The 19,279-nt window shown below is 38.1% G+C and overlaps 1 protein-coding gene and 1 pseudogene across 1 annotated transcript; both read right to left on the bottom strand.

Annotated features, from left to right (window-relative positions):
• Positions 1 to 2,190: 2,190 nt before the first annotated feature.
• LOC148931550 (uncharacterized) lies at positions 2,191 to 5,318 on the bottom strand (annotated as a pseudogene).
• Positions 5,319 to 17,217: 11,899 nt separating this feature from the next.
• LOC125186676 (uncharacterized) lies at positions 17,218 to 18,294 on the bottom strand. Its single transcript, XM_089064822.1, has 2 exons — positions 17,701 to 18,294; positions 17,218 to 17,544 (listed from the first exon to the last, which is right to left on the bottom strand). Exons 1-2 carry the CDS (start codon positions 18,292 to 18,294, stop codon positions 17,218 to 17,220), a joined length of 921 nt encoding a protein of 306 aa, XP_088920948.1.
• Positions 18,295 to 19,279: the final 985 nt, after the last annotated feature.

The raw sequence follows: 19,279 nt of genomic DNA, 5'->3' as shown, positions 1-19,279 counted from the left end.
CATTTAACTGTTACTCAATGTACATAGAGATCAGCCTATAACCTGGTGCATTGGCTTTACCAATATTGAGCCAAATGAACATAATGAAATTAGTTTTCTCCAACTCATTTTACTTTGATGCTCCTCAAATACCACAACACTTAAATATATGTCATGTGAACATACAAACATATCAAATTCTAGGTATAAAATGGAGTATGTGTAAATCAAGTCTTATTCATTTTAATAGCCACTAAAAGCATTTTAATATTTGTAAGGAGTCTTCTTGATGTCCTTAGAATTCAAAAATTCTTTTATCGATTCCTGACTGATCCTAAATATAGCACCAGCAAACTCGAATTTGCAAAACAATAGCAATAAAAAAGATATTGTTCCACAAGTAGCAAAATCACAACTAACCTCCGCTTCTAGCATCAGGTAGAATAATCATCAATAGGTCGGGCAGCAGAGTAACTGTTGTTGGCTCACCAACAGATCCACCACCTTCTGCATCCTGTTCACATCCTTTTCCATCTTCATTCTACGCTCACGCTCTTTGTTGAGATTTTGTTGCATCTCACTTTTCCACTTGGCATCATGTTGTTGATTGGTAGTCGATGCAGTCGTAGACTTCCTCCCCAAGAGCATTGGTCCAAGTACTCCCATTCCAAGCATCCACTTCTTCTTGTCAAGGCGGCCTCCTATGACTTTCTTGACAAATATATCATTTAGATTGGCTCTATCACCTTGTGTAGCCAGAATCTCTTTTACCTTGGCCTATTAAGTGAAAATACCAAAAAATATTGTATGAATAATCATTTAAATGAGTATAAACTTGTAAATAAACTTATATCTATCTCTTCGGCCTCCTTAGTTGTATATTTTCCATTCTTGAAGTGTAGTGACAGGTAGGCGTCATACATACAATCTCCAATAAGGATTCCCTTTTCCTTCGCATGTTTGTCAAATTATGATAAAACAAATATTAATATGAATAATGAATTTGATATATCACATGCATATGTCTCTTACCATTTTCTAAGCTTTAACAGAAACACACGATGTGCCCCCATTGTCGGGTCCACCTTTCTCTTAAAATCTTGCCCTCTGTGCAATTTCAGACTTGGTTTTAGCATCATCTCTTTCCCAATACTCGAGTAGCCCATTCCACATTTCTTCTGACACATATGCCGACCTGTCTTTCAATTTCCTATTGGTTGATATAAGCTGGAGTATCTCTCTGATGCCCTCGTCATCCAAAGTGTGTGCACATCGTGTTCCCATGAATCTTATCTTTACCAAACAAAACTTCTATGTACTATATACAATACTTACTCTTAATTCTTCAAAGTATCAACCCTTGACGTCTTGTGGTGTCGCCTTCCGATTGAATCCCCAAACCCTTAAATCCAGTGTCATTTCGAATGCACTTGTATATTGTGGTTATCACTCGCGACATTTGAGGATGGATAAGCAATACTCTATAACATTCAAATAATATCGATTAGTTAAAATATCAAGGAGAAAATGGAGACACATTGGACCACCAACCCCAAATACTCTTGGTGAAGGTTGCTTCATGTACTATCTGGATCTCTTTCTAATAATATCCTATAATACAAAGGTTATTTAATAATCAGTAACCAATACAAAGGATGAAAAAGTAATATCCTAACATTCAAATAATATCGATTAGTTAATAAACAAAGGTTATTTAATAATCTGTATCCAATAATTAACCCAGTATATGGATCCCTTTCTAAATGATTCCTCACATCAACTAATAAGGTTCCATCATCATCGAGTTCATCCTCACCCGGGATCCACATGATCGGAAGATAGAGACTGCACATCTTCTGCTGGAATTGCTCCTACTGTGCGAGAGGACTCGCTAGCATGACTATGGCCACCATGCCGACAATGCTTATCTAAAATACGTACAAACAAGTGGTTCAATTAGAATCAATCTATGATATTTAATTAATATAAATACATAGCATAAGTATAGGATGAAGTATAATATTTTCATCATCTTCTACATCAATATTTTCATTATCAGAAAATATAATATCTTCATCTAAAGGAAAACCATCATCACCAACATTGATTAGCCCACCATTTGGATGAAACTATTGCCAAGTTCATATCCATCCGAGTTAGACACATTTCATCCACTTGAAATGGTGGTTCTATAGTTAATATAGACGTTGTCTAGATTGGGAGTTCAACCTTAAATCTTGCTTTAACCTTACACACTTCCCACCAATCCTTATTTGTTTGATTCATGCTAGGATAGGAGCAATTATACACTTAAATGACTTGATTCATTATACTTACGCTTATGATTTATAGATATCAATTTGAAGTTTTTATGAACCAATGTCCCAGAATTTGATGGATCAAACCACTCACATTTGAATAGTGTAATCTTCTTAATTGGCATAGCAGGATATTCAAGCACACATACTTCAACCAATCGCCCATAAAAGTCCATCTTATCAGTGGAAAATATTTCACCTTTAATACAAACTCCACTATTCATAGTGGCGCGACGTGACTGATGTGATACTATGTGAAATCTATATCCATTAACAACATATCTTTGATATGTTTTAACCTCTAATAGCCCTTCTGCAAGATCTCGGATATATTTGTTCACGTTTGGAACCAATCAACAAAATTGTGTGTCGACAAGATTTCCTAAGTTGGACTTTGATAGCCTTGGATTTGAACATCTCATTTGATTGTCAAACAATCTATCAAAATTAAAGGAATGCAATTTAGATGGATACAAATATGTATTTGAAGGTAAACATTTTAAGATATTATTACTTACTCAAGATAAGTGGTTGTGACCTCAGGACAATTAAGTAAGATGTATGTGTGCGCAGCATTTATACAATTAAGTAAGATGTATGTGTGCGCAGCATTGTATTCTTTAGTATCCATGTATGTCATAGACATTTTTGCCAACGGGCGTCCTATTTATTTGAAAATCAAAATAACATTCGGATCTTCGGGAAACTACTACTACTCTCTCCACCACAATTGTGAGGTTCATTCCCGATCTTTGTGCTCACGTGATCCTCAAAATAATACGAACAAAATGTAGAAATTTCTTCTACTAGATAAACATTGCATATGGATCCTTCAACTCAAGCTTTGTTCTTCACATTGTTTTTCAACCTTTTAAGATATCCTATATAAGTAAAAAAATAAAAATTAATTATATCATATTTATCTAAATAATACCAATATATATCTTTCAAATGGATACATCCATCGAAATTGAATAGGCCCAGCAAGGAGAGCTTTATCGGCCAAGTGAACTGGCAAGTGCTTCATTGAGTCAAAGAAACTAGGTAGGAAGATACGCTCAAGATTACTGATGTACTATTTTTTAGCACTATAAATACGTGCAAGTATACAGAGTAACAGATATCGAACACGGGGAATATAATTGCAACTAACTATTATGTACTAAGCGTCAAATACTATCTAGAGAAACAAGAGAATTTTGGATTTTTGAAAATATAAACAATTAAAAGCAAGTAAACAACTAAATAAAATTAAATCACAAAGATAAAGTATGAGAGATAAGAGAATTCTAGGGATGTGTGTTCACAATTATGGTTATACAAATTCCAACTACAATACCCTAGCACAGTTTATACTTTGAAAAGACGAGTCACCTAGCTTATGCTCATGCGATGCAAACGTTGATTACTAACATTAGGGTTGTCAATCCTAACACGTAACCTTAAAATGTCCTCACTCTCAATTAACAGTGTCGTTTTAAAGGAAGCTAATTGTAGTGTCTACTAAGTGGACCTAACTCGCTAGAACTCTCTCACAGTTATGAAGCAATGTATATTAGATCAGCACAGAATGTGTCACTCAAACGTGAAGCGTCAAGATTAACTTAGGGAAGAGAAACAAAGTAAAAACAAAACAGATATTAAATAGAAAATAGGAAATTGTATAAACCAATAAAAGTTACTAACACATCCAAAGAATCCTATGAATTTAGTTAGACATAATTGAATAAGCTAAAAACAAAGTTGAAGTGAAGACAAAATAAACATAAGTGCTAAAGCAAATAAAACCCAAAGGTTGAATCCTTATAGCTCTTTGATGATCTCATGTGTCTTGCTTCAACCCCTTGCACAATAAAGAACTCTTAAATTTATGCTATGGAAGTAATTGGCAAAAAGATGACGAAGAATTAGGGTTGAAGGAGGAGCTATGAAAGCTCACCTTTTGGGGGCTTTGGAAGGGTGAATTCTATGAATTAGATTATGGGGTATATATAGGCTTGAGAAGGATTTAATATCTTCTTTCCTTCTTTAAATTTCTGCCACCACTCTGCACTTGACAGTTTTGCATGACTTTGGTAGAATGGCTATAACATTCTCCACAGAACCTACCCCGATTGAGATGATCTTGGTACCAACGCGAAGCTCTTTCGAAGACAAAGAGAATGACATGTAGAACGTCCTCATTGGACTTCAGGATCGCCGGAAAATTGAGTTTAAACATAGCTGTCGTGCACCGCGTTTCTGTGGCGGACCGCCACACCTTGGCCGGCGGTCACTGCGCGTTAATCAGAAGCTTCTAACTCCTTGTGGCGGTGGCCGGGGCCGGAAGTGTTGCGGTGGTCGCTGGACGCTACTTGAAGCTCCAGATTTCCTACTTTCGCGTTTTGACACTCTTTTTAGGCTCAAATATGCACATTTCTCACAAAACATGTCAAAATACTAAAATAGATAAAATATGCAAATAATGGACATGTAATGAAACTTTGACATTAAAAACGGACCAAAGAATGGCCTTAAAACAGTGCAAAACCCGAGCGTATCAATTACACATAATTATCGGAATAGTATCACTTATTAGCCTGCACATATCTTCAATTCTTTTCCCCTGGGAGATCAAGTCCTTGAAAAATAGACTTAACTCTGTGATAAACTTCCAAACATGTTGAGAAAGAAGTTCACGAAATGCAACAGGTAGTATGCATTGTGTTAAAACATGACAATTGTGACTTTTCATTCCAAACACCTTGAGCTTCCTCAAATCAACACATCTACCCCTATTTGACACATATCCGTTTGGAAACTTAAGACCTTTGATCCATTCACATAAAACCCTTTTTTTCATAATTATCAAGGGTGTATGAAACTTTTGGAAACTTGCCAGTCATCTCGTTACGCTTTAATTCAGGTCTTGCACAATACTGATTCAACTCTTCTCTTGACTTTATTGTATCTTTTTGTCTTCCCTTGAATATTAAGAACGATATTGAATACATTATCATACACATTCTTTTCAATATGCATCATATCCAAAATTATGTCGAATCAGTAGTTCCTGTTCCTTCCAGTATTGGAGATCCCAAAAGATGTTTCTTTTCCTCCATCCAGATTTAGCATGATTTGCGACAATCTTATTCATGGCATTGTAGTCATCCATCACTCTTACCAGTCTCAATGTATCTATCTCATTCAAGATTTCTACACCTAACTTGGGTACTGGCGGGTCAACTAAGACCATCTTGTTTTTTCGAAATGCTTTTTTATTTTTTCAAAATGGATTATTAGTAGGTAGAAACTTTCGATGGTTGTCAAACCATGATTTTTGCCACTCTTCTCAAGTGTAAATGCATATGTGTTTTCCATGCAACGTGGACAATCCAATCTTCCAGCTGTACTCCATCCAGACAACATGTAATGTGCTGGAAAATCGCTTATGGTCCACATTAAGATTGCTCGCATTTGAAAATTCTGCTTTAACGAAATGTCACAGATAGGCACACCCACTATCCCACGAAAAATATCCAATTTATTTTTCGGATTATGTGGTCCAGGAACTAACACCGTGAGAAACATGAAATGTTCCTTCATACATAGCCAAGCCGGAAGATCGTAAGGTGTTATAATAACTGGCCATATGGAGATTAAGAAATTATGTTGAAAAGTGGGAGAGATAAAGAGAGTAATGTATTTGATGAAATGAAGTAAGAGTAATGGAATGTTTAGTTTTTGTCAAAAAAGTAAATGACTCAACTTAGTGGGTACATCCGAAAAAGGATTACGATTCAACTTAGTTTGGATGAAAGGAGTATGGTAAAGGATCCAATCAGTATAGAGTTGGTTTCCGATGAGCAACAAGTGCAGGGGAAGAGGACGACCTAAAATGGACGGTGGTTTGTAGGGTTTTGAAACAAAGAAGTGCGTGACATCATTTTGGAAGCACGAGTCTGGAATTTTAGATATTGTGAGCTTAAAATAAGGAAGAGATCAAAAATAGTTTCAAGAAGAAAATTGAGAATACTTGGAAGTTCAGAACACAAATTACTTTTAAACTTGAAATTAAAATGACACCTACATAGATAGCATAACACTAGAAAAGAAATAAAAGACTCCGTAAAACTTTTTCGAACCTGAGCTAGAATAACTAAATTAAAAACATAATAATCTAGTTCAAAATGGAAAACAACAAATGCCACAAGCCCACAAGCTACGACGACTTAAACAAACTAACTAAATAAACTGAAGCGCCTACCTTAATCAACTAACCCATAACTAATTTATGGAAGCAACAAAAAAAAACAAATATCAACATGGAACTAAACTTATTATGAAGATTAATTTGAAAATGAACTATCCTAACTCCAAAAGTTAAAGGCACAACACTAACTAGTTGTCAAGTATCAATAAAGAAATTAAACTCGAGTATTTGAGAAAATGAAACTTGCATTAAATTAACATCCATTCAACTACTTATTTGAATTGACTAGGTAATTTAACACTAACACCAATTGTAAGCTACTAATATACTTACATTTTGCAAGGTTTTAGACATGTAGTCTTGCATGATTTTGATCGTATTTTGTCCATTATTAGGCGTAATTGTGGCTACAACTATATTATATTGGTATTTGACCATATTGTGAATAATGTGTGAAAAAGGTTCAAAATAGGTACTAAAAGGTGAAAGGGAGGCTCTGGCGTCGAAAATGAGGTAAACATCGTACACAAGTTAGTGAGTCACCGAGTTCGCACCATAAGCAAACCCAATGATCAGCTTGAATTGTCTAGGAAAACACAAAACAAAGTTGGTGATTCTCTGACTTCGCATGAAAGACCGCCCCCGGCAATTCGCCGGAAATGCAGGGAAATGTCAAACAAGACCGGCGAGTTGCCAAAATTGACTGCCTCTACGCACTAAATTTCATCCCTAAGTATAATAAGGCCCTGACACATTTCTCAACACACATTCTGAAGCCTACACCCCCCAAAATGCACTTTTTCACCTTGGAAAGAAATGACGAACGAACACAAAACAAGTATTCATCGCAAGATTGATGACATTTATTTAAAACAATGTCTTTGAATATGTCTATGGATTTTGTTATGAATATGATTAGCTAATTTCCTTTTGTGGAATTATTGGTGAAGATGCTCTAATTTCATAGTACCTCCGTCCACCAATACAAGGACAAATTTGACCGGACAAGAATTCTAAGAAATGTGATAGAAAGTGGGTGGAAAAGGTTTAGTGGAAGGTGGATCCTACTCTTATATACTCCCTCTGTCCCAATTAAGATGACCACTTTCCAATTTTGGAAATAACCTCCTCTCTCCTCATTTAAATATTCAACTACATTTTTCCTCTCTACTTTATTCCACTTAACAACACATCATAAAATCTCATGCCACTCAATAATGTGGTCATTTTGAGTGGGATGGAGGGAGTATTAGTTTTATAGTGAAATGTAACTATAATAAAGTTAGTGGAATGTGGAGTGAAAATGGTAAAATGGGACTATTATTGGTAGAGGAAGAGAGTAATTTTCTTGCAGTGAATTCTTTTGTGCTTTGCTCTTACATTTGTTTGAATTATTTCTTGTTCGTTCAACTGATTAATGATAAGGCTCGTTTCATGCATATGTTCTGTGATAAAACAACACTCAATTCTGTAATCTAACGTCTAATTGTGAGCCAGGTGTGTGTGAAAGTCTGCCATATTCAGAAATAGAGTGGATCAGTTGGGCGGACGAACGGATCAAGGAAAAGGAGTCAACTTGTTGCGCAACCGGTTCAAGTCAGACTACATTACACGGGGCAGGAGCACCCAATTAGAATGACTTTTTGAAAGGTAGTTTCCCTTGGGATCAAGACCTCATGTCTTCCTATAAATGAAAATATAGAAAGAGGAAGAAGGCAACTTCCGGCTCTTAACACTTAGTAGACTTCAGCTCTCTTCTAGGCCTGAAATGGGAGCTCCCAACACTCCAAACTCCTAGATTTCCATCACATACACACTTGGTTCCTATTTTAGTTTAGTTTAGTAGTGGTTTGGTGTTGGATTTTATCACTTTGATTTTGGTTCTATAATTCCGCTTCGAGAAGGGTGATGAAACAATTTCTGTCTTTGGTTCTGTCTATCTTCAGTTTACGCTGAATATTTTTAATTCAGTGAATTTAGTTTTAAGATCTTGGTTCACGTTGAAAGTTTGTTTACCATGCATGAACTCTCCGAAGTATGTTTGATTTCTGACTTATGGTGCATATCTTAGCTCAAGCGTTTTGCTACAGTTTGATTTGGTTGGATCTGAGCTGTTGATTTACGTTTTTTGTCTAGATGTTGAGAAATTATGGATAAAATTGTTTAGGATGTTTAGATCTGGTTGTTCGTAGCATCGTGGAATAGATCTAGGTCGATTCGTAAGTTACGCATGATTATGGTTAGTAGTTTATTTACGTAGATGTAGTTTAGTTCCTTAGTGTAGATATGAAGTTACAAGTCTATTAAGTTAAGTTTATTAGTTCATGAGTGTTTGGAAATGTTTGGATCTGATTATACTCTGTTTTCCTTTGATTCTGCGAGGAAGAAGAAATTGTTAGAAAAGGTTTACTTTACCGTACGTTTTGCAGTAGACTCTGTTTGTCCATTTTAGGAAACAGCAGTATGAGTTGATCAAGTAGAGTTTTATTCCGTTTAGCAAGTAGAAGAGTTTAGTTAGTTCAGTCTCCCAGTTTGTTCACACCAAGTAGTTTAACTTAACCCACTCAGTAAAGTGTGGCATCAGCCATTCCCATCTTGTCCGCAACAAATGTAGAACACATTGTCTCTGTAGGATCGATCCTTACTTCCCTATACTAGTTAACAGTATTGTGGGTTAAGGTTTTGAAACGCGCTGAGTTCCTCCATTTAGATCACTCAAGTCGGATTAAGTCAAGTTGATCAGTTTGAATTTCCATTGGATCTACTCACCGGCATTCCTAGGTAGAAGGCATACATTTGGCCAGCTAGATCAGTTTGACAATCCAACTTGAGCAGTCCACAACGACCAGAGAACATAAAGAGCAAAAGAGCACTTTCAAATAACTACCTCTAGAATGTGCTAGGATTAACTAAATTAATCAGGAGATGAAATAATTAATTTGAACTAAGAATAATTCTTTCTTTATTCAATAGCACTCTGGAGAGTTGAGATTTCATGAGACCTCTTTGATTTTAATGTTTTTAGGAATTAGATGTTAGGCATTTAAAGAAGAAGACTTTGTCCTAACTTCCTCGGTATGGTGTTTAATCTAATTTAGTGACCATTCTAACAACTCTAGTGACATGAAAAGGCAAGTGGAATTGGTTGGCTTGAAGTTGTTCATAGATCCTAAGATTCTACATTATTTTATATCATTTTTTTAAAGCATATATACTTGTTAATTGGCTACCCTTGATACGCTTGGATTCTTCACTATTTTAGGGCCCTTATTTGGTCTGTTTTTAATGTCTAAATCGCAATTCATGTCCGCATTTTACATGTTTTATCTATTTTGGTATTTTGACATGTTTTGTCAAAATTTTGCATATTTGAGCTAAAAAGATAGGAAAAAGTCGAAGATGGAATTCTGGAGCATTCAAGACGCCCAGCGGCCCGCTGCGTGTGTCGCAGCGACCGCTGGCCCATAGCAACCACTACGTCTGAAGCGGTCCGCTCCAGAGAAAGTTGTGCTAAAAATCTGAAGACGCCCAGCGACCACTCGAGAAGGTCCCGAAGCCACTGGACTAATTTGCAGCGACCGCTACAACTCATGCAGCGACCGCTACACAAATGGGCAGAAGCTACGGGCAACGCACAGCGACCGCCGGCCAAGGTGCAGCGGTTCGCTGCGAAAACGTGGCACATGTTTTTACCTAGATTTTCTCTAGATTTTACCAAAATTATCCAACCTTTTCCTTATATCCATAGGATTCGAATTTCTCCCTTTATATACCCCCTCAAACCTCTTCATTCAGACACACTTTTATACACTTTTTGCCTCACAATTCTAGAGCATAATATTTGAGAGATCTTCATTGTGCAAGAGGTTGAAGAAGGATTCAAGTGAAGATCAAGGCTACATGATTCTACCCTTGGGTTTTATCGCTTTAGTTCTTGTTTTACATTGTTTTCCATTCAAACTATGTTTTTAGATTATTCTATCATGTGTAACTAAATTCATAGGATTCTAACTCTTAATGGTTTATACAACTCCTTTTTATATTTAATATACGTTTTGTTTTTACTTTGTTTCTTCCTTAAATTGTTCTGTAATACTGCATGTTTGAGTGACACGTTCGATGCTGATTTAATATAACTTGCTACATAATCGTGAGAGGAGGTTGGCGAGTTAGATCCACTTAATAGGCACTGTTAATTGAGAGTGGGGACTTTTCAATGGTCTTAGGAGCTCTCAGGAGTTACGAATCTAGGATTGACAACCCTAGTGTTAGTAATCTACGCTTGTACCGCATGGGCATAACTAGTGTGACTCGTTCTATCGAAGTATAAACTGTGCTAGGGTATTGTAGTTGAAATTTGTATAACCATAATTGTGAACGCGCATCCCTGGAATTCTTTTATCTCATCTATTTTATCTCTAGGTTGTGTTGCAATTTGCTATTTACCACTTTTAGTAATCTTGTTTTTCAAAAAATTTTCAAAACCCATTGTTTCTCCAAATAGTAAAAGAAGCTTAGTAGAAGGTAGTCAATCGGTATTGATCTTTAGCTATACCAGATCTACTCTGTATACTTGCAGGTATTTTTAGTGCTAATAAATAGTGCATCAACCCTCTATTAGGCTTCTTCATATTATACTAGAACGAGTCGCATAAATATTGTCCATGCTGCACAAAGTAGATCACATACACTAGAGGCGTCAATCCTAGATTTGTACTCCCTCCGTCCCACTTTAGGAGTCCCGGTTGAGTTCGGCACGGGTTTTAAGAAATGTAAAAGAAAGTTGGTGAAAAAAAATAGTGGAATGTGGGTCCTACTTTTTTATACTCCCTCCGTCCCAAGGAAGATGACCACTTCCTTGGGCGGCACAGGATTTTATGCAGTTATATTTTGTGTGGTAAGAGGAGAGAGTAAAGTAAGAGAGAGGGAATAAAGTAGAGATAAAAGTATTTCCATTTTAAGTAATGGGTCATCTTGATTGGGACAAACTAAAAAGGAAAGTGGGTCATCTACAATGGGACGGAGGGAGTATTAGTTTTTTAATAAAATGTGAGTGAGAAAAGGTTAGTGTAATGTGGGTCCTACTTTTTTATATTAGTTTTATAATAAAATGCGAGTGAAAAAAAGTTAGTGGAATGTGGGACCTAATACCATTTCTGGAATATTCCAACCGGGACTCCTAAAGTGGGACACCCAAAAATGGTAAACCGGGACTCCTAAAGTGGGACAGAGGGAATAACTCCTAAAAGCTCCTAAGACTCCTAATGTTCTCGCTCACAATTAACAGTACCATTTTAAGGAGAGCTAATTGTAATGTCAACTAAGCTCTTCTAACTCGCTCTCAATTACCGCATGCTAAGATCGTCGAAGGCACAATTAAATAGGCGATGTCGCGACTCATTCGGCAACTATCCTTTGGAGCTTGGCTATTTGTTGATGTTGTTGCACATCTTGAAGCCTTTGACTCTCCCAAAATTGTTGCTATGTCGTCCTCCAATCCCCTTGTGTCGTCCAACCTCGACGGTTGAATTCATTCTCTTGTTGTTCCACCCAATGAATGTCCCAAGTATGGGACATGTTTTTCATATAAGAGAACATTTCTCCTAAGCGGGTGGAAGTGTCGACTTGGAATTCATCATTGGGATTGAGCCTCCCGTGACGGTGCTTTGCTCTATTGCAGCGGCGGTGGCCCTCTACTTCCCTTCCTCTTCCCTTCTTCTTGATGGACCCCACCTCCTTGAGCATTGATTGCTCATCCCCCTAGTTAGAGATGTCAAATGGGCCGGGCCGACCCAGCCCAGGCCGGGCCGACCAATGAAATGGAGCGGGCTTGGGCTGGGTCGTTAGATTAATCGGGCTCCTATTGGGCCTTTTCACAAATCCAAGACCGGCCCGAGCCCGGCTTAGGCCCGACAGAATCTCAATTATGTACTTAGTATTACTATATTCTTAATTCTTTTAATAAATTAATTTTATGCATGTATATATATTATCAATATTCTTGTGGATAGGGATTTCAGTACAGCCCGCAATCCGTGGGCTGGCCCGAATAGTTCACCAAGTTTATAGGGTTAGGGTTGAAAATTTATAGCTCGATAAAATTATAATCCGATTAGCCCGTACATGATTAATCCGCAACCCGTTAGGGCTAGACCCGAAAATCCGATAAAATTTCTATTGTTCTATTTATTTGACTCATAATTCGTCACTTCATTGATTATTTTTATAATATATATAACTACAAAAATAAATTTCAATTTTATATTAAATATACAAATTACTCCCTCTGTCTGCAAATAGGAATCTTGTTTATCCATTTTGGTCCATCCGCGAATAGGAGTCCCGATTCATAAGTACCATAAATGGTAAAGAGACCCCACATTCCACTAACTCATTCCACTCATATATCATTTAAAACTAATATATTCAAGTGGGACCTCTATTCCACTAACTTTCTTCCACCCACTTTTCTTAACATTTCTTAAAACCCGTGTCGAAAATAAATGGGACTCCTATACGCAGACGGATGGACTATATATTAAATTTTATTAATATAATAATAGATAAATAAATGAGAGACTTCAAATTCACTAAAAAATATATAAATTTCTAAAACATGCTTTAAATTTTCTCGAAATATGTTTATACTTCCTTTTGAACAAATCTCAAATATTAATATTTATTCTTGTTTATGTTTGAATTTAGGCATATATCTCAAATTATCAAATTTATCATAATTTAATATTTTACATTTAATAAATATAACTAATTTTCATCATTATATATTGGGTTGATCGCATGCTAATTTTATCGGTAACAACCCAATTAACCCGTTGGGCTAGCCTGAAACCTGAGCTTTTAGGGGTAGGATTGAACTATTATAACCCGAAAAAATCACAACCTGATTGACCCGCACCCGATTAACCCGAAACCCGATAGGGTTAGCCCGAAACTCGCTGGACTGGCCCGATTGATATCCCTACTTGTGGAATTATACTATGTGTGAATAATTTAATGATACACAAATTTGTAAATATTTGGATATGAAATTATATAAATGTCATTTGTTTTATTTGTACATATAGTACCATCTCCTATGATTTTTTTTTTAATTTGGGCCGGCCCAGCCTAATTAGCAACTGGGCTCGGGCTCGGGCTAGGCTCATTATATAAACCAAACCCCAGGCCCAGCCCGACCCGGCACCGACGTGGTCCTGGCCTGGCCTGGCCCAGCCCACTTGACACCTCTACCCCTAGTGATAATTCCCAATAGCATCTGCCCGCCCTTAGAAGATAGAAAGAACGGTTTATCGCGACTGGGAAGGGATATAAGAAGCGGGGAATAATGGAGAAGACAAAGGAATAATTGGACTTGGCTCAAAATAACGGAAATAACTTGAATAAAATCAGAGTATCATCTCGAAAAGTACATAACTCGATCAATAATACTTGGTTTCAATTAAAAAAATTTATTTTAGCAGAAGCTTTCAAGAGCGAATGATATCATGTATGGAGACACGATGCATCCACTCATCATTCTATCAAAGAACATACGTCGTCTCTGCTGAACACTGCCCATCGTCATCACTGTTGAACCTGCACATTTTTAAAACATATGCAGGGTTGAGTGCTTGATGTACTCAGTGAACACAAGCCAAAATATGTTTTCATCAAACTGTCATGGCAAGCCATTACTGAGTGAGTTCGGGGTTTTACCTTAAAAAAAGCCTGAGGTCGTAAAATAGGATCAATCGACTAATCATTTAATCAAAATCATAAACCTTCAACTGATCTTTGAGTTCTTTGAAAAACTGTCATATCGGTTCTTTATGTTCTTTCTGGTGCTGTGAAGGTGGCCACCTTCCACGGTCCCAAAACAATAACCGGCCAACCCGCTCGATGACTCACGGTCCATGGTGTACACTAGTCAAAGTAGGGACCCTACCCACACTAAGACCCGAATTCGATTAATCTTACGTGGCAACAACCACTTCAGATAGGTCCCATAGACCACATCTAAACTACACATGAACCGGAAATGTGGCCACATTTCGAGTCCACTAGACCGACCAACTCGAATGATGGCTCCTAATCCACATGTTGTGTACACTAGCCTAGGTGGGACGCTCACCACACCCAGACCCGAATTCGATTACAATATAATTGGTCTAGTAGGGACACTCCCTTTGCTAGAAAAACGGATAGACATTTCTCAAGATAAAATATGGCATGACAAAATATTTGTATCCTCATTTCCTCATAAAACCAGTTTGAAACATAACCCATGTTTATCGGTCAATGCCGAGCATCGAATAACATTATATCAACCAAGTCGAGCATCATATAACATCATATCGGCAAAGTCGAGCGATTCACAATTCACTCAAAAAGCTATACATAGCAGCACATGACAATCACTTCCACTTTAAGCACATATATCACATCATCATGGAATAAAAATAATAATTTCAATCACACTTAAAAGGATTTTCGACACATAATATGATACTCGTACTTATATATTAAATCGAAAGCTCTTGAAAATACTTTAGTTCGAAAAGGCCACGATCATATCTTATATAGAAAGTCCACACGTAGCACCAATTTCAATATAAGATAGACTTGCCACGTAACTCGTATTTAAACCGAAAGCCCACCTCGTTCGTTTAAAATTCTTTAACTCGAATTTCTTTACTCCGTCCTTAATTCGCAGCGGCCGTCCTTTTTATCTTTCGGATTTTTCTTGGCCGCCCGAGGCGTCGCGGGCGATGCCGGCCGGCCATTCTCACACTCCGTCTGTACGTAACACCTTCAACACTTAGGGCTTGATTGATAAGTGATGTAGGATATGCCTAGGTTATTTAGAGACCAAGATTTAGAACCAAGTTAGGGAAAATATTGATTTCTTTTCGGTCTACTCAATCAAGTAGGATAAAGCTTAACCCACTATTTAAGTGTGGCAGCAGTCATCCCAAGTCTCCACAACACATGTTGAAACACCTTCATCTATGTGGGATTCGACCCTTACTTCCATTTACTAGTTAATAGTACTGTGAGTTAAGGCTTTGAAGGTTCCTCGTTCTGCTTCGTGCGCCTAACGGCACGTAGATAGATTTTTAGGATCTGTCAGATTTCTGCCACTTGATCTGTCTGCGAGTCATTGCATTCAGTTTAAAGTGTGTCTCTGGATCAGTTGGTCGATGTCCTATTGATCAGTCTGCTTTAATTTTGATTATTAATGACGTTCAGAATTGCGAATGTAGGAGCAACTTCCTGTCCCCTCATTGGGTGATGATGGAGTCAACAGTCATTATGTGTGTCATGATGGCTTGACTGTAACCGTCGGAGGTTACAAGCCGTAACGGAAGCTGAAGAGACATCATGCATCATCTTGGACCTTTTGGCACGCGATTCGTCGGGGTCATTCGGGGACCTTTTGGCACACGACTATGAGTCAGGGTCCTAGACCGATTTTGACCCGATATGCGTCGGGGTCCGCCGTGGACCTTTTAGCACCCGTTGTGCATCTGGGTCTAATGTGGACCTTTTGGCACCTGCTACGCGTTAGGTCCTTCGTGGACCTTTTGATACATGGCATGTGGCACACGACACACGGGGTGCAGGTCACGGATCATGGGTCACGGAACTCGGTGAACTGAGCACGGGTCAAGGGACATGGTGCACAACGCGACTCGCGGCGAGGCAGCGTACGCATGTGCCCATCTTAGTCCACGATAATTATTACACGTAATAATCAATACATGTTTAATAAGGTTCTCCCCACGAATGTGGGATAGTTAATACTTTTAACTAATCCCTTAGTTTGATCTCATAGCTCCTTTATAACTCATAATTATGACAAACTTTAATTCATAAATTCTCACTCGCCGGAAATCGGTTTAGAGAAAATGAATATATCACGCTCATCTATTCCGAAAGTAGAATCACTATTGCATTTAATTTTTGCAAAATTAAATGTGTCATCACATTTTTAAAACATATACAGGGCTGAGTACTTGATTGGACTCATGCCGAAAATATTTTATAAAAAGTATTTATCATTCCACATTGAGTGCCCTCAGGGTTTCAACTTTGGAAATGCCTGAGACACTAAAATCATTTCCATCGTAAATTTGACTAATCGGTCATTTTCCCATAGATGTCTACCATATCTAAAGTCTGAACCATTGATGACAAGGAATGTGGCCACATTCCAATTCACTAGACCCGCCAACTCGAAAGATGGCGCACGATCTCCCATAGTTGTACACTAGCCTGATTAGGGATCTCACTCCCTAGTCATACCCGAATTCGATTAACCATAAATGACAAAAGCCACATCAGATAGGTTCCATAGAAAACAAAACACGACAAGACAAATATGCACAACATCATTTTTTACGCCAAAAAATACTTAGGACATAGTCCTTATTTAAAAAGAAAGCTCACGTTTGCTTAGTTCCTTAACTTGGAGTTTTCTTTTTCGATATTACTTCACTCGCGGAGATAACCCTTTCGCATTAAAATAAATAACATGCTAATTAGACTTTGAGATAAACATTAACTTAAAATAATGCACGCACCCTATATGCGTGTTTATTTTATCCTTCGTCTTTTCCTTGAAAAATTTCCATAGTCTTCGTATACTAAAAACTTGGCCGAGCATAATTTCACGAATTAATTAAATACACTGGCCCCAACAATTAAATCAGGGCCCGAAAACTTATTTCAATGAAACCCAAAACTAATATGAAGAGTGAGCAACGAAAAATCCCCCAATGTGGACTCAATTGCTTGTGTCTTTTGGACCTCTACAACATGCACCGCTTTGCACTCCATCTTCATAATATGTTCCTCATCTTCACGAGTCTTCATAGCATTATAGATAGACAAAATGTGTCGTTTGTTGCCCATATGAAGAGTGAGCTCTCCCTTTGCTATATCTATCAATGCTTTTCCCGTTGCTAGGAATGGGCGCCCTAGGATAAGCGGCACATTCATGTCTTCCTCCATATCTAACACTACAAAATCGACGGGAAATATGAATTCATGTACCTTCACCAGAACATCCTCAACAATTCCTTTAGGATAGGTGATTGATCTATCTGCCATCTGCAGTGTGATTGTAGTCGGCTTGAGAGTGCCGTTCTTCATCTTTCTGAAAAATGATAATGGCATCAAATTTATGCTCGCCCCCAGATCAAACAGTGCCTTTGTCTGTCTGTCATTTCCAATAACGCATGAGATATTGAAACTCCCAGGATCTTTAAGCTTGGCAGGTAGCTTCTTTTGAATTATCGCACTATAATTTTCAGATATGTTCACCGTCTCATAATCAATCCACTTCTTCTTCTTGGAGAGCACATCTTTTAGGAACTTTGCATACGTAGGCATCTCTTGCAGAGCTTCCACCAATGGTATATTAATGTGCACCTTCCTAAAAATATCGAGAAATTTGGAGAATTGCTCATCCAACTTCTTCTTCTTCACCGCAAATGGGAAGGGCACTCTAACTGTCGTAGGAATGGAGGGAGGGGGCAGCTTTTCTGGCATTGCGCCTTTCTTGGTCTGAATGTCCACCTTATTCTTTCCCTTGGAATTCTCTTCTGCTCTAACATCTTCCTCTGGAGTACTCTTCTTTTCCTCTACAGGCATGGAAGGTCCTTCATAGCTTTTACCACCTCTCAAGTGTATGGCCTTGCAGTCTTTGGGATTGTTTATGGTCTGTGCTGGAAATTGTCCTGGCTGATGTTGGACACCTACAGCTTGAGAAATTTGACTAATCTGAGTATCAATGCTCTTCATATGCACATTCAAGCTTTGCACGTCGTTTTCAACCTTCCCCAACCTTTGACTAGTGCTCTACATGTACTTGTCAGTTTTCTCCATGTACTTGGTAGTCTGATTGATGAATGCTGCCAAGATATCTTCAGTAGTAGGCTTTTTCTGCTGTTCTACCAACCCATTAGACACTGTGAATCCTGGCGGTGGTTGCAGAGCATTGTTTGGATTCCCATAGGAGAGATTGGGATGCACCTTGTTACCATAGTGGTTATAGTTACCACCCCCTTGGTTGGGGCGATAGTTGTTGAAGTTCATGTTATTCCCTCCTTGGTGCACATAGTTGACACCTTCAACTCCTCCTTGGATCTCTGGCCCTGACTGTCTCATCTCCATAATTCCCAATTGTGTGGTCAAGAGATCAAGCTGCTTTGGCATTCTATCTATTCTATCATCTTCTGTAGCAGAGGACACCCTGTATGACTTGTTACTTTCATTATTCCATCCTTCATCAGTGGAAGCTACTCTCTCAATCACTTGCATGGCATCATTCTCTCCTAATTGAAGGAGTGCTCCTCCTGCGCTCCAATTCAGTTCACGCATTGCATCTGGAGTACACCCCCTATAAAAAGTTATGACTTGGTATCCCGGACTTAGACCATGTTTGGGGCATCTTTTCAGCAGTGTCTTGAATCTAGCCCATGCTTCTCGGATTGTCTCATGAGGCTTCATCTGGAACTGAATTATCTCTGCTTGCCTCTTTAGAACTTCACTGGGTGGGAAATACTTCTCCAAAAATAAGTCTACCATGGCATCCCACGTTTTAACAGATCCTGACCCCATGCTGTCGTACCAGTCTCTAGCATCATCTCTCAAGGAAAATGGGAATAGCCTTAGTCTGATTTGTTCATCTCTCACCCCATTAAGATTCACCGTGTTACTGATCTGAATAAACTTAGTAAGATGCTTGTTGGGATCTTCATTGGCCTTCCCCGCAAAAGCATTAGCC

This window comes from Salvia hispanica, chromosome 2 (assembly GCF_029641045.1).
Source record: "Salvia hispanica isolate PSC_SH4W2 chromosome 2, Shi_PSC_v1, whole genome shotgun sequence".
Taxonomy (NCBI): Eukaryota; Viridiplantae; Streptophyta; class Magnoliopsida; order Lamiales; family Lamiaceae; genus Salvia; species Salvia hispanica.
The sequence above is the reverse complement of the archived record's forward strand: the minus strand, read 5'-3'. Positions and strand labels throughout refer to the sequence as shown.

Bases quoted from the DNA above. Each gene is read 5' to 3' on its own strand.
- LOC125186676 (XM_089064822.1), bottom strand. From the start codon at position 18,294: ATGAAGAGCATTGATACTCAGATTAGTCAAATTTCTCAAGCTGTAGGT. The intron at 17,545-17,700 runs GCACTGTTTGAT...GTTCTGGTGAAG, and splicing joins GAAATGACAGACAGACAAAG to GTACATGAATTCATATTTCC.